Source organism: Mesoplodon bidens, assembly GCF_964165515.1.
Source record: "Mesoplodon bidens genome assembly, chromosome: 9".
NCBI classification, from domain to species: Eukaryota; Metazoa; Chordata; class Mammalia; order Artiodactyla; family Ziphiidae; genus Mesoplodon; species Mesoplodon bidens.
This window is the reverse complement of record NC_138166.1, coordinates 20,978,335-20,993,857: the sequence shown is the minus strand read 5'-3', so window position 1 is coordinate 20,993,857 and position 15,523 is coordinate 20,978,335. Positions and strand designations below refer to the sequence as shown.

General features: G+C 54.8%; 1 protein-coding gene across 3 annotated transcripts; it reads left to right on the top strand.

Annotated features, from left to right (window-relative positions):
- Positions 1-16: 16 nt before the first annotated feature.
- TBRG4 (transforming growth factor beta regulator 4) lies at positions 17-9,659 on the top strand. Of its 3 annotated transcripts, none has more exons than XM_081243369.1 (11): positions 17-79; positions 2,010-2,474; positions 4,390-4,713; positions 5,320-5,491; positions 5,769-5,926; positions 6,548-6,658; positions 7,419-7,563; positions 7,951-8,196; positions 8,378-8,489; positions 8,603-8,717; positions 9,366-9,659. In XM_081243369.1, exons 2-11 carry the CDS (start codon positions 2,061-2,063, stop codon positions 9,465-9,467), a joined length of 1,899 nt encoding a protein of 632 aa, XP_081099495.1. In that variant the 5' UTR covers positions 17-79; positions 2,010-2,060; the 3' UTR covers positions 9,468-9,659. The 3 variants fall into 3 exon arrangements, with proteins under 3 accessions (XP_081099495.1, XP_081099494.1, XP_081099496.1); XM_081243368.1 differs by lacking the exon at positions 17-79 and adding an exon at positions 298-414; XM_081243370.1 differs by lacking the exon at positions 17-79 and adding an exon at positions 454-830.
- The last annotated feature ends 5,864 nt before the right edge of the window (positions 9,660-15,523 follow it).

Sequence of the window (15,523 nt, the reverse complement as noted above, 5' to 3'; positions counted from 1 at the left end):
AGTTTCCGGCGGCGCACCGAGTGACGTAAAAGAGCGCGCCGCGTAGCGTAGGCCCAGGGCCGTGCTGGGGCGTATGGAGGTCAGCCGGGGCGCTTGCGGTAGCGGCGGCGGCGGCGGCGTAGGTCTCGGGGCCGGGGGGAAGAGGGTCCTGAGGGGCTCAGGTCCTGAAGGCATGGGGGCGTGGCCGGGAGAGGAGACCTGGAGGGCGCACGGGACGCAGGGGGTAGGGGTGGGGGGCTGGGGGCACGGGGGTGGGGACGGGCCCGGTTCAGAGCCGCGCCTGCTCGCGCGCACGCGCCCCTCTTCCGAGGTCCCGCGTGGCGGCCTGCGAGCCCCGCACTGGTTCTCTGCGCTGTCGCTGGCTGCCCTTCGTGCACGTCGTTCTCTTTCTGCATCTGAGGGCCGAACTTCTGGGTTGGTGTTTCCACAAATCCCAGTTGGGCTTCTGAACTTGTTTTCCTCGCTAGCTCGTAGGACAGTCTTTAGTCGGGAACGTTTTCAGTGCTTCCCCGCTTTTGGGGCTCTGTGGATGGTGGATGTTACCCTTGGGTCGGTGTTCCTCCTCTCTGAGTCTCTTGCTTTATGTACAGTTAATCTAAGCTTTCTACAGCTGCAACAGTGAGCTCACGTAAAAATAAAATGTCCCAGACCAAGTTCTCGGAAATCGAAGGTCAGACACGTTCTCTGCTTTGGCAGGAGGGAGGCCCAGGTTATAACGCCTTTTATCGTGCCCCGGCGGTGTGCCTTACCCAGGTCATTTATTCACGCTGGTGAGCAGCACAGAGTTGTTAAAAGCAGCTGCATCGGGATATGTAACATTCTTGGAGGAGGTAACGTTTTTCGTCTGGGTGCGGGAAGATGGGGGGTGATTTTCCGAACCCTATGAAGGGGGGTTAAATAAAAAACAAGGCAGCAGGCCTTGCCCTGCCCTGCCCTGCCAAGGTGTAATGAAAGTGCAAGGCCTGTTTAGAATGAGGGTGTGTTCCAAGGAGGAAAAAGGTAAAACTGGGAAGATAGTTCTGGGCCATGTTGTGAAGTGCTTTTTATGATTGGTTCAGGAGGTTTGCTCTTGGAAAGTGTGTGTGTCTGTGTGTTTAGTAGGTCGGTGAGTAATAGTGTAGGTTGGTTTGGGGAGGCTCACTCACACAGCTATAAGTATTAAAATAACATCCACAGAAGCTGTGGGATGTATATATGGACGATATGTCCAGGGTTTTCCATGAGTCTAATTTAAAATATTGTCTCATCGTCTCCATAAGTCAATAATTTTTAATCCTGTGTACTTTTAAAAATAAAAAAAAAAAGAGGGGGGGAACGCTGTTCAAGCCCTGTGTGCCAAGACTCCCACTCAAGAGGTCTTGGGTCGGGCCTGGGATTCTGAGGTGTTGAACCATTCCCTAGATGATTCTACAGCCAGGACTGGAAACCCTCCAGCCCAAACTGTGATGCTCCTAAGTCTGGTTATTTGGTTATATTATGTACTGAAGCAGAAGCCCTCTGAAATTTTTGCTTCAGAAAACGCTGCTGCATGCACATGGTCAGTCAGGAAGGAGAGGTTTGGGCTGGTTTATGGGGACTGTGGCTGTGACTCTCTATTTTTTTAATAAGTTTATTTTATTTCTTTATTTTTGGCTGCGTTGGGTCTTCGTTGCTGCGCGTGGGGTTTCTCTAGTTGCGGCGAGCGGGGGCTACTCTTTGTTGCGGTGCGCGGGCTTCTCATTGCGGTGGCTTCTCTTGTTGCGGAGCATGGGCTCTAGGCACATGGGCTTCAGCAGTTGTGGCGCGCGGGCTCAGTAGTTGTGGCACGTGGGCTTAGTTGCTCTGCGGCATGTGGGATCTTCTCGGACCAGGGATCGAACCGTGTCCCCTGCATTGGCAGGCGGATTCTTAACCACTGCACCACCAGGGAAGTCCTTGTGACTCCCTTTCATTTGTCTGGTTCTTCTGTTGTGTTTGGAAGTCGGGAACTGCCTCTGCACCACTCCCTTCTCTGTCCTTTTTCTCTTTAGGGCTTTGGAGTCACTTGCTAGGAGGCTTCTCTCCCCGCCCCCCGGGCCGCCATGGCTGCTCGGCTGGTGAAGCGATGCACGTGCCTCCTGAGGGAGGCCACCCGTCTGGCCCCTGCTGTGTCCCCGGTTGGCCAGCTGAGACTCGCCCGGGGAGCCCAGAAGCCTCTGACTTCCTCGGCTACCTCATCCAGCTCCCACCTCCCAGGTCCTTTGTCAGAGCTTGTGGAGAAGGAACAGGTGTTTACTCCCTACCCTGAGCGCCAGGAGGTGGACCAGCTCATCGAGAAGGCCACCAGGCCAGAGGAGCTCCTGGAGCTTCTGGGTGGCGGTCACTGTCTGCACGAGAACCACGCTGCCCTCACGCTCATCCAGCTCTCTCGCCTGCTGTCTGAGAAGCCGAAAGACAAATCCTTGCTCATACAGGATGCCCGCTTTCGGCAACTTCTCCATCTTGTCAACAGCCAGGTGGGTTCAAGAGCCCTTCCTGCAGGTTCAACAAGCAGAAAACAGCAGAGGCCCCGGAGTCCAAAGCATCCAGTCACTTTCCAGGTATAGATAGGAGCTCTGCTGTGTGTTCAGGCCCTCCACGTCCAGTGGTATTTTTTCATTTTATAGATTCCAAAGTACTTTAATGTGTTTCTTCTCTTTTTTTTTAATTAATTTTTATTAGAATATAGTTGCTTTACACCGTAGTTTCTGCTGTACAGCAAAGTGAATCAGCTATTCGAATACATATAACTCCTCTTTTTTGGATTTCCTTCCCAACTAGGTCTGCTTTCTCTTTTGTTAATCCTCACAGCAGGTCTGTTAGGTGAATATTGCTGTCCTCATCTTACAGGCAACGCAGACACAGTAAATAGAAGCACAAGGATCGAGCACGGTTCTTCTCAATGCCTTGGGGGCTTTCCCCCTCGCCCTGCAGTCTTGGCTTGCATAGCCCCCACTCAGTGTCTGGCTGATGGGGGATACACTCTTGAGGCTGGAGGAGATGAGGGGTGACTAGCGGAGGATCTTGAGCTGCCCATGGGCGTTATCCGATCAGATCCTTAAAGGTGGAGCGTGGAGAGAAGGGACCTGTGTGTGGCAGGGATTGGGGGCAGGACTCTACCCAGTTTGTGTTCCGTGTAAGGAAGGACTCCCTTCACGCAGACTCTTCCCGTGGCTCCGTGGGGTCTGCTGGAGCCAGAGGGCCTGGGGCGCAGCAGAGAGGTACAGACCCTCCCCCTGGCTGCTCCAGAAGGGCAAGGTCCTGTGTCCACTTGTCAGGGATGAGGAGGAGGAGACTCGCAGCTCAAGGAAGGGGCCACATTAAATGAATTTTTTCAAACTGTAGGTTATGAAAGTGTAGTAGAAGTGGCCAAGTGTTTTTAATGAGATAGAGTAATGTAGAAAACAGTTCACATGTAGTCAGGGAAGTGTTTCGTGGAACTTTTTGTCTTAGTTAATTGTGTATGTGCAGGCCACAGTACAGATTTATTTCTTACTGAGAATATAACTCAAAAATTAAGTAGATCCCTTCTTTTTCTAAGACTATAATTCTAGTTGTTATTCATTGAACATTTTACACACAAAGTAAGCTTTAGAGACAAGACTGGACATTTGGAACAAAATTACAAAATTGTAATTACAAAATTACATTGTAACAAAATTACAAGCTAGTAATGAACCAGGAACAAAGTATTTAGGAGGGTAAGCAGTGAATAAGATTTCTTTTAAAGAGCCCTCCTACTTCAGGGAAATCTGCAGAAAAAGCAGGAGCCACTGGGGGCTCTTGTGATACTGAGATCAAATTCATACCTATTTTGTTTTGCTGCACCATGCAGCTTGTGGGATCTCAGTTCCCCAAACCAGGCACTGAACCCGGCCCCTGCAGAGGAAGCGCAGAGTCCTAACCACTGGACCGCCAGGGAAGCCCCTCATACTTTTCTTCTTCTGCCCGGCCTTTCGCACAACAGCTTTTTTGTTTGCCCCTCACGTCGTGTGTGTGATTTCAGCTCCCCCTCTCAGCAGTGCAGCCCCATTTCACAGATGAGGGCTCAGGAGACTTGCAGAGTGGCAGAGTTAAGAGCCTTAGCGCAGCAGACAGCAGAGCCCTGCTCAGCTACCAAATACTGCCTTCCCTGGGGGTGGGACCCGAGGGCTCCGCGAGTGGCCCCCGTATTCCTCTGAGGCCTGGAGACATGCCCTGCAGGGGGCGCTGTGGTGGGCCTGCTGGCCCAGACAGGCTGTGATGGAGGAGCAGCCTGGTGCGCCTGTGTAAGTGGCAGGTGGGGAGCTGCTTCTAGGGAGGCAGCCACCAGCTCGGAGCCTTGGCCCGCTCTGTAACAGCACAGGGTCAACAGGGTCCCAGGTGTGACCTTGCCTGTGTCCCCCCACCCAGATAACTGCAGTCTGGCATGGGACCCTCGTGAAGCTGCTCCGGAGCCTGTATGCACTGGGACTTCCCCCCACCTCCAAGGAGCTGCGATCGGTGGAGCAGGAGGTCCGCTGGCGCATGCGCAGGCTAAAGTACAAGCACCTGGCCTTCCTGGCCGAGTCCAGCGCCACCTACATGCAGGAGCAGGACTCCCAGGAGCTGCTGGGGGAGCTGCTGGTGCACCTGGAGCGGCGCTGGGCAGAAATCAATGACAGCCGCACGGTGGTGGCCATGATGATGAAGACGGGGCACCTCTCCGAGTCTCTGATGACCCGCCTGGAGGACAAGGTACTGGGATCCAGAGCCCTGGCAGCTTCTGTCCGGAGTCTGGGGCGTGGCCCTGGAGGGACTGGCGCTTCACACGGCTGGAGGCAGCTCTCCGCACCCACTGGCTCCTCCAAGCATCTAGGGGGGTGCGGAGCCTGAACCCCACTCCTTTGTATTCCTCCAAAATTGCGTCTTGCACATAACCTGGAAGCGGCGTGGCCGGCACCTCCTGAAGTGTGTCCTGGGCCACCCCCGTGGCTCAGCCTCCGGCTAGTGCTTCCTAGAGATACCACGCCTGCCCAACCCCCTGCTGCACCCCCCGCCCCGCAGTCAAGTCAAATTCAGCCCCTGTTCCCGTAGTAGCGGGGGCTGGCCCAGATGACTGCCACAGCAAGCTCTGCAGCTCATGGGCCCCAGGTCCCCTGCCCTGGGACCTGGGGATAAGTTTGGCTGCGGACATGGCGCCCCGGTCTGGGGGCTCCCTGGGGTGGGCGTGGGGCAGGCCCTGCACAGATGGGGCCTGTGTTTAGTAAGCTCAGGCCCAGTTACTGTCTCGCAGGGCCTGCACTGCATGGGACCCCTGGCCCTCGGGCCGTCGAGCTGACCCCTGCCGGCTGTGGTTGACAGTGCCTGGAGCTGGTGGAGCAGTTTGGCCCCGAGGAGCTGCGGAAGGTGCTGGTGACATTGGCAGCTCAGAACCGGCGGTCGGTGCCCTTGCTGCGGGCCATCTCGTACCACCTGGTCCAGAAGCCCTTCCCCCTGACGAAAGGCATCCTCCTGGACCTGGCCTACGCCTATGGTGAGCCCTGTGCACGGAGAGCAGAGTGGGGCGGAGGCTGAGTTCTGGCCGCAGCTGTGTCAAATTCGGTGCCTGCCTCGCCCGTGGCGGGCACTGGCCTAAGAGGCTGCCACAGAAACACTGTGACTCACGGGCTCTGATCCTCTCTGCTGGGCCTCAGGGATAAATTTGGTTACAGACACCAAGCTCTTACTCCTTGAGACCAGGGTGGGTGGCGGGTGGGCCTGAGGGTGGCCTGCCGATCCTCACCAGTTAAATCTCGGGCTCTGTCCCCAAGGCAAACTCGGCTTCCACCAGACGCAGGTGTTCCAGCGCTTGGCTGCAGACCTGTTGCCCCACACTCCTCGCCTGACGTCCAGCGAGGTGGCCCGCTGCACCAAGTCCTTTGCCTTCCTTAAGTGGCTCAATCTGCCCCTGTTTGAGGCCTTTGCCCAGGTGAGCTGGGGTACAGACCTGAGGCCTGGCTTTGAGGGCCTTCTGTGCCTGACCCCCTGCTTAAGCCGGCTCCCTGGTCGTTTCATTAGGGAGGCCCCTCCGGCCTGGAAACACTTTCTGGTGGCAAACATGGAGTCCTTATTCTGGCTTTTATTTGGAGAGAAGTGATACGTAGTGAAAGTAGTGAAAGAAAATGTGGTTGAAAACGGCTTATTCCATTCTTTCACCAGACTTTGTAGAGTTTTTGTCTGTCTCTGGGTAGCTGTGTGGGGAGCAGTGTAGACGGCGAGCCTGAGAATCCACTCAAAACTCTCCCTAAACTTCCAGCTGCCCCAGAATGGAGTTGTGAAGAAAGAGGATGTTTGCACTTAGGTTTCTGTGCAACAGGTTGAAACTGTGTTTGTAGACTGAGGAGTATTTATTTCTAAAGCTGTCGTCAGGGACCTTTTGTGTGTGTAATTGCCTCTGGGAGGATAGGGTCTGGCCCTCTGCCCACTGCCCTGTGTAAATTACCCCTTGGGGCTGGGAGCTCGTGGGCTCTGGGGGAGGACCAGGTCTGCATGGGGCACTGGCCACCGGGCCCCTCTCATCGGGCCTTTGTGTCCTCCCTGACCGGCCCAGCACGTCCTGGACAGAGCCCAGAGCATCACTCTGCCACAGCTGTACAACATGCTCCTGGCTTTCGCCCGTGTGAACTTCCACCCAGAACGGGAGGATCCATTCTTCAGCCTGGTACAGTCTTCACGCCCCCAGCTCCTGCACTCTCCCTGCCTCGGATGCTCAGCCCTCCTCGGAGCAGCTCGGGACTGAGTGGGAGGGAGGGAAGAGACCGGATTTGTGCTGAGGGGCCCCGGGTGTAGGCAGTAAGGAAGAAGGCCCGGCATGGGGACGTGGAGGGAGCTGGCTAGAGCCCGGCGTCCCAGGGATTGGGGACGAAACGCAAAATCCGGCATGGCAGCCAAGGGTCAGGAGGGCATCCGACGGCTCACTGAGCAGTAGGGCTGGGGGACCCTTGCTCTTGCTTCCTAGTGCTCCCTGAAGGCCCTGTTGGGGCTCAGAGACCTCAATCCACTTGCAGGGGTGAGAGCGTCCTGTGAGTGGACTGGGTATGACCCTAGGGCCCCCGCGGTGGGCACTGCCGCAGCCGGCCAGCTGCTTCCCCTTTCATAATCGCTAACTCCTCTCAGGGCCAGAAATACCTCCCCTGTGCAGGAGACGTGGTTTTGTGCCATAGGTCCCTGCCAGTGGGAGGGGCAGCGGGGGGACCCAGCTGCTGTCCAGATTGGGCCTAAGGGATGAGGAGGGTTTCTGGTACCTTCCACCAGGGGTGTCCCAAGCCTGACCAAGAGCACCTTGGCCAACGTTGCTCCCCATCACCCCCTTGGGCCTCAGCGTGGCCAGGTCATAACGCAGCTCCAGCTGCTGCCCGCCCAGGGATGCCTGCGGCCACGGAGCAAACCTGCTTTCCCTACCCCACCCCGTCCTTGCCCAGGTGCATGAGAAGCTGGGGTCAGAGCTGGCAGGCCTGGAGCCAGCCCTGCAGGTGGACGTGGTGTGGGCCCTGTGTGTGCTGCAGCAGGTGCTGGAGGCCGAGCTGCAGGCTGTGCTCCACCCTGAGTTTCACACCCAGTTTCTAGGTGAGCAGTGGGGGGTATTCCTCCCTCTCCTGAGTGATGGCAAGCCCACTGTGCATCCCCCTCCCCGCCCGGCCCCCACCCCACCCCATCCCATCCCACCCCAAGTACCGCCCCAGCCTTGAGCCAGGAGGGAGCCTGGGAGCCTCGGGGCTCTGCTCACCATCGGGGAGACCGGGCAGGCCCGGCTCACCCAGCATCTGCTCCTTCTCTGTCCGCTCCTAGTGGGTGACCGGCAAACCCTCTTCCCGCTGCTCCTGACCCAGAGTCCAGGGTGAGACTTGGGTGAGGGGTGCCTCTGGCTCTCGCACCTGGCCCCCGTGTCCCTCCGCCCTCTTCCTCCTGGCCCTCCGCCAGCCCCTCCCCTCTCTCTCCATCCTCTCCTGTTAGGTGGCAAGTCCCCAAAGGATCAAAGCACCTTCCAGAAGCTGCTCCATATCAATGCCACTGCCCAGCTGGAGCACCCCGAGTACATGGGCCCCCTTTTGCCAGCCTCAGCCTTGGTCCCCAGGCCCTCGGCCCTTGACAGGAAGGTGACCCCCTTGCAGAAGGAGCTGCAGGAGACGCTGAAGGGGCTGCTGGGGAGTGCCGACAAGGGCAGCTTCATGGTGGCCACGCAGTATGGCTGGGTTCTGGGTGAGGGCCCTCCCCCTCCCCCTCCCCCTCCCCCTCCCAGCAGTCCCATCTGGGGACTGTTCTAAACCTGCCCCCTCTGCTCTCCAGGGTCTCTGTTCATCCACCGTAGGGGCGGGGCTGTCAGTCCAGTTGGACGCCAAGGGACAGTCCCCAACACGTTTTCATTCCATGCTCTCCCTAGATGCTGAGGTGCTACTGGACACCGACAGCCAGCTCCTGCCCCTGAGGGCCTTTGTGGCCCCTCATCTCGCCCTGCCCTCTGGCAGCCAGCCACTACCCCCGGGGGCCAAGAGGTGAGCGACCACACAACCCTTGGGGGCCACGTGCACTTGGCTCTTCAGCATTCCCTCTTCTCTCCAGGGGCCTAGGAGAGCCGTCAGCACCCACAGCGCCCCTCTCCCTGCAGGCTGGCCTTCCTGCGCTGGGAGTTCCCCAACTTCAACAGCCGAAGCAAAGACTTACTGGGGCGCTTTGTGCTGGCCCGGCGCCACCTGCTGGCCGCTGGCTTCCTGCTGGTTGATGTGAGTATCTGTTGGGTGGGCGGTGACTGCACAGGGAGAAGCCCCTGGCCCAGTCGGGTTATGGGAGGAGCCAGTGCTCACGGGGACCCCAGCTCTTGAGGTCAGCCATGTTAGGATTCCCCCTTCACGTGAGAAAAGGGAAGCTTGAAAGAGTGTTGTGTCCTTCCCAACGTCACACAGCTTTTAAGTATCTGATGCCATAGGCACTGTTCCCACCTCCACAGCCAGGGCCTCTTAGACGGGGTAAGACCAACCAGGTGCCCAGGTCCGAGTGCCCACGTGTGCCTCATCCAGGATTCTGCCGTGCTCCGGCCCTGGGGCCTGGCTCCAGCTTTTCACTGCAGAGACTTCTGCCACGGGAGCAGGCTGTCCTGTTAGGGGCCAGAGATTCACATTAGTGACTCTCTTGTTGAGTTTTTTGTTTTGCTTTTGGTACAACTTTTAAAATCTAGAGGCTGCTCTTGGTCCTGTGTAGCCGTGGGCCCCTGCAGCTCTGAGCACTGACCAAGTCAGGGTCTCTTCCCCACCCATGCTGCAGCAGCTCCGTGGGCTTCTTCCTTCGGGATTTGGAGGCCAGGGGTGTGGTGTGCAGGGCAGCAGGCGAGACAAGGGTCCCCGCCTGCCCTGACTTGCCTCCTGCCTCCCCAGGTCCCATACTACGAGTGGCTGGAACTCAAGTCTGAATGGCAGAAGAGCGCCTACCTCAAGGACAAGATGCGCAAAGCAGTGGCGGAGGAGCTGGCCAAGTAACCTGTCCCGTAGCGAGGACTGTGTGCCCAGGGGGCCGGACTCCCCTGGAGGCCTAGCCACGAGCGCTGGGTGGGCCAGAGGTGGCACGCTCGAGGACAAACCTCAGGGCAGGACCTTGGCCGGAAGTGGGCTGGTGGCCAGCATCTCTGAGTGGCAGGTCGTTCTTTCGTGGGTAATAAATCTTTAATCAGCTGCCTCTCTGTACCAGCTTCTCTGCCACCCGCGGAGGACCCTTCTCGTATACATCCGTGCACGGCTGGCCTGTTGCTCAGACGCAGTCAGCCCTGCACAGGGCGAGTCCTGCAGTGCGGAGCCTCGGCACACGAGGACCTTCCCGGGGGGCCAGTTGGGTTTTCAGTGCATGGCTTGGGGTTCTAATCATGGCGTGGTTACTGATGACAGTCATCCTGGGAGGTCCCCTCCCATCCGATGGTCTTGGGAGAGGGGTGGACCCTGACGGCCTACATTGCCACGTGGCATGAGGCCAGTCACTCAGGAGGCACTGGCTCTGAGTAGAAGACGGGCGTGCACTTGACTGCCACTGGGACCAGAAGAGACCCCGGACCAGAGTGTTGTGGTGTCATGCTGCCATTGTGGGAACCGTCTGCCTGCGTAGCCCGGCCCCCTTCACCACACCAGCAGCAGCGCCCCCAAATGCTGGGAAGAAATAGGCATTCTCCGGATTCCCTGGCGGTCTAGTGGTTAGGGCTCCATGCTTCCGCAGCTGGGGGCCGGGGTTCAATCCCTCGTTGGGTAACTAAGATCCCACAAGCCACGCGGCATGGCCAAAAAAAAGGGGGGGCTTTCTTCCAGTCCCTCACAAGAGACGTTGCTGAGGACAGGGCAGTGTCATGTGCCTCCAGCAGTACAGAGTGGAGAGAGGCTGGTGTGAGTGGGGCTGAGCAGAGGAGAAGGGCCATCTCGCCCCCGTGGGCCCCCGTCCCAGCTGTTCCCCGCTCCCCCAAAGCGGTCCCTCAGAGTGAGTCACACAGGCATTGGGGTAGAGGGGGGACCATAGGGCACCAGCTCACAGGACGTGGGTCCTTGTCATTTGCACAGGCTGGCGGGGGTTCTTCACCCAGAGAGAAGGGCAGCCAAGATGGCTTTCTGGAGCTGCCGAGTCCCAGCCCAGGCAAGATGGAGCAGGGAGCACTCCGCAGGGAAGGGCGAGTGTGGACAAGCGCACGGGGGCTGAGCCAGTGGGGGCGCCTCTGGGAGCTCCCACGGAGGAAGGAGCTCGTCCTGTTCACCAGCATCTCTGGCTTCTATCTGAGATACTTTAACAGCTTCTCTGCAGTTGTAAGGGACTACACAGTGGTCCCTGGTGCCCCTACCAGTCTCCCCAAAGGTGACATCTTGTAGAACTCTGGCACATGTCACACCAGGACACTGATGGGAATAAAGGTCCAGATGCAGGAGATGGGCATTGCCACCAGGACGCCTCCACCTTGTTCTCAGCTAGCCAGCAACTGCCAACCTGTCCTCCATGTCTGTTCTGTCACTTGGAGAATGTTCTATAGAGGAATCATACAGTATATAACCTTTAGATACTGGGTTTTTTCACGGCACCGTTCTGTGGTGTTTCATCCAGTAGGTCCTTCCTTGTTACTGCTGGTAGACGGATTCAGCCCTGTGTGCGGGTGTTTGTGTAAACCTAAGCTTTCATTTCTCTGGGATAAGTGCCCGGGAATACAGCTGCTGGGTCGTATGGGATTTCTATGCTGTTTAAGAAACTGCCACAGTGTTTGCGGGGGTGCTGTACCATGTTACAGCCCCACTGGCCACGTGAGAAGCAGTAAAGTCTTCCACATCCCCGCCAGCCTTTGGTGTTCTCAGGGTTTCCTGCAGCAACGCTGGTGGGTATGGAGTGATAGCTTTTCACTTGCATTTGCCTAATGGCAAATGCTGAACACTTACCTAATTTTTTTATTCTAGTCATCTTGGTGGGTATGAAGCGCTATCCCATTGTGGTTTTGATTATCACTTCCACGATGACTAATATCTTTTCATGTGCTTATGGCCTATTTACATATAATTTTTGGAGAAACACCTATTCAGATCATTTGTCCAGTTTTTAATTAGGTTGTCTTATTGGGTTGTAAGAGTTCTTTATACGTTCTAGAAACAAGTCCCTTATCAGATAAATGACTTGCAAATATTTTCTCCCATTCTGTGGGCTATATTTTCACTTTCTTGATGGTGGCCTTTGAAACACTAAAGTTCTAAATTTTGGTGAAATAGAGTCTCTCCCACAAGTGGGGGCTAAACAGAAGGGAGCCCCACCTCTTGGCCACACTTACCTGGGGTTCAGCTCCAGCAGCGGGTATCTGGGGGCAGGATAAGTGTCAAAGCCCTTCATCCCCCCAGGGTAGGGGCAGGGGGTGAGGGGCCCTGTGTTCTTGGCTGCACCACTCTGCACAAGGTGGATTCTCAAATACTCTAGACTCTTTCTTCGTAAATTTGCACAGATTTATTTTTTGGCTGTGCCACGTGGCATGCGGGATCTTAGTTCCCCAGCCGGGGGAAACCCACTCCCCCTGCAGTGGAAGCACAAAGTCTTAACCACTGGACCGCCAGAGAATTCCCAGCGTAGATCTTGAATAGCTATTTCTTCACCTATTTGCCCTTCAGACCCTTTCCAGGAGCTTTAAATGTTTGCCTGTTTAATAATTTTCACCAGTTTTCACTGGGGAGCTGGTCAGTGGAGCTCCTCATGCTTTCATTCTGAAGTCCATCTGCTTTTTACTTATTTTTCTTGCCTTACTGCAGGGGTTAGAACTTCCAGCACTGTTTGAAAAAAGGGCGGCGGAGGGGAGCTTCTGTTGAGAACAGGCATCCCTGCCTTGTTCCCAATCTTAGAAAGCATTCAGTCTTTCACTACCCAGGGTGATGTTAGCTGTAAGGCTTTTGTATATGATTTTTATCAAGTTTATTTTAACTTGCTGAGAAGTTTTTTTTTTAATCTGACTGGCTGATGGGCTATGTCAAATGCTTTTTCTGTATCAATTGATATATAATTTTTCTTCTTTAGTCTGTTGGTGTAGTGGGTTACATTGATCTTCAAGTGTTGAACCACACTTGCATAGCTGGAATAAATTCTACTTGGTCATGGTGTATAATTCTTTTTATACACTGTTGGATTTGATTTGTTTATATTTTAGATTTTTTTGTGCCTATGTTCATGGGAGATATTGGTCTGAGTTTTTGTTTGTTTGTTTTGGGTACTGTCTTTGCGTGGTCTGGGTATCAGGGTATGTCTTGTCTCCTAAAATGAGTTAGGAAGTATTTCCTCCTATTTTGTGGAAGAGATTGTCTAAAATTGACGTTAATTCTACTTTAAGTACTTGGTAGAACTCCAGTGAAACTATCTGGGCCTGAAGACTTCTTTGGGGAAGCTTTTTTTAAAGTTACAAATTCAATTTCTTTCATGGTTTTAGGATTATTCATATTATCTGTTTCATCTAGTTTGAATTTTTGGTAGATTTCAATTTTCAAGTAATTGTCCCTTTCTTCAAAGTTGCTGAATTTATGAGCATTGTTGGTAGCGTTCCCTTAGTATCCTTGAAATGCCCTCAGACTCTGTAGCCCTGTTATTAGTCAGCATTCTCCAGAGAAACAGGGCTAGCAGAATATATGAGAGAGAAAAATGTAAGTGGAGATTTATTACAGGAATTGGCTCTGCAGTTATGACGGCCAAGAAGTCCCATGATTTGCATTTCTCAAGCTGGAGAGCCAGGAAAACCATAGTCATTGGTATAAATCCAGTCCAAGTGCAAAAGCCTGAGAACGGGGAGGGATGTGGGGTGGCGTGTCACTGGTATCAGCCCTGGAGTCCAATGTCCGAGGGTAGGAGAAGGACGTCCCAGCTCAAGAAGAGAGTGAATCCACCATTCCTTCATCTTTGTTTCTCTCTGACCCCACCCCAGCGGATTGGCTGATTCCCACCCACATTGGTGAGGGCGGATCTCTACTCAGTCTACTGAATTAGATGCTAATCTCCAGAGATGCCCTCACATACACACCCAGAAATAGCATTTAACGGGCTAACTGGGCATCCCAAGCCCGGTCAAGTTAACACATAAAATTAACCATCATAGCCCCCATTGCATACTGGTCATTTGTGTCTTCTCTATTTTTGTCCATCTTGCAATTTTATCAATTTTCCAAAGAACTATTCTTTTTTGTTTCATTGATTTCCTCTGTTGTTTTCCTGTTTTCAGTTTCATTGATTTCTGCTCTTGACTTTCCTTCTTTCTGCTTGTTTTATTTTGCCCTTCTTTTCCTAGTTTCCTGAGGTAGAAACTTAGATGATTGATTTGAGACCTTTCCTCTTTTCTGATATGCTGTAAATATTCCTCTTAGCACTGTTACCTGCAGACCACATAATCTGATATTTTATATTTTTATCTTCATTCAGTTCAGTTCTGTGTTTCTTAAAAATTTTCTTCTAGATGTGATTTTCCTGGTTGTTGGGTTCTTCCCTGATTTCCCCGGTATGATGGGTGATTTTTTCAAATTGTATCCCAGACAGGCTTTATGTTCAAATTTTTATGTTCAAATTTTTAATTTTAGCAGGCAGTCATCCTGTTTGGGTTCAAGATGCAGGTCCTGGGCTGCTTTCACGGCCTGTGGTTCTAAGGACAGTATAACATTCAGGGGCTTTCTTGCACTGTGTTGGTCTCATGCCGCTGGGCCCTGCTGGTGCTCTCGAATGGGTGGGAGGCACTAACTAGGCTGGACCATCCTGTGCCTTGGGTCGGGGAGGAGGTGTTTTCCTGGGGGAGGAAGCCCAGCTTGCTGGGCTGAAAGCCTGCCATGGTGGGGTTTCCCTTGCCAGTGCCCCCATCCGCCAGAGCCTCTGGTTGGGGGGCAGGGGGGCAGGAGCCTGAGTGAGGTGGGGCACGGTGTGGGGAGGAATGTGCTTCCCTTGACCCCATATCACGAGACTTCCCTGGATCGTCGTACCAGTTCTGCCAGACTGCCTAGAATTGTGACAGACTCCCGTCCACATGAGGATGAATACCTGGCCTTCCTGGTAGCAGCTGTGTGTGGGGAGGAGGGGTGGGTTAGGAAATGCCGGGCGTGGGTCCCCTTCCGTTGGGTGGGCTGCTCTGCCGTTCCTCCAGTCCTGGGGTCCCTCACCAGCTCACCTTCCTCTTTTCATCTTTTTTTTTTTTTTTTTTCTTTTTGCGGTATGCGGGCCTCTCACTGTCGTGGCCTCTCCCGTTGCGGAGCACAGGCTCCGGACGCGCAGGCCCAGTGGCCATGGCTCACGGGCCCAGCCGCTCCGCGGCATATGGGATCCTCCCAGACCGGGGCACGAACCCGTATCCCCTGCATCCGCAGGCGGACTCTCAACCACTGCGCCACCAGGGAGGCCCCCTCTTTTCATCTTTGAGAGTTCAGTTTTGGTGGTCTCTAATTTCCTGCATTTTTCTTGGTTTAGTCAGAAGGAGCAGGGCGACAAGCTCATGCCACAGGGGCTGGCAGAGAAGTGAGACTTAAGAAGGACTCCGCTGAGGCGATGAGAAAGGGGCCTTAGGAGGACGCAACTTTCCCCCCACCCCCGGCTGTGCCGTGGCTTGTGGGATCTTAGTTCCCCTACCAGGGCTTGAACCCGGGACCCAGCAGTGAAAGCGCCGAGTCCTAACCACTGGACCGCCAAGGAATTCCCTGAAGGAGCAACTTAGAAACTCTTGGATGCTTCCAAGACCCAAGAGGGTGAAGATGGGTGTGGAGGAAAGGGAGGAAGAGGAGTCCCCCAACAGTGGGACAGACGGACAGATTTCCAGCGACAGGGATGCAAGATGCAGGGCTTAGATTGGGACATGATGTGTCTGGTGCCTGGTGCACCGGGGAGATGCCCAGCAGGCAGCCCCTGGCTCCGTGGGCTCTGGGGTAGAGCCAACAGAAGATTGAGGATGGAGGAGACTCCCTCCGCAACAATGGCTGCTCTGATTGCCTGCCCCCGCCCCCGTCTATCTCTGGGGTGGTGACAATCTTCATCTGTCTCCCGGAGCCTGGCACAGGGCGGATGCTCGGCGAATCTGAGTGCG

Excerpts from the sequence above, each read along its gene's own strand:
- TBRG4 (XM_081243369.1), top strand. The coding sequence starts at position 2,061 with ATGGCTGCTCGGCTGGTGAAGCGATGCACGTGCCTCCTGAGGGAGGCC. Across the intron at positions 2,475-4,389 it reads TCCATCTTGTCAACAGCCAG|ATAACTGCAGTCTGGCATGG; the intron begins GTGGGTTCAAGA and ends CCCCCCACCCAG. Across the intron at positions 8,197-8,377 it reads GCAGTATGGCTGGGTTCTGG|ATGCTGAGGTGCTACTGGAC; the intron begins GTGAGGGCCCTC and ends TGCTCTCCCTAG.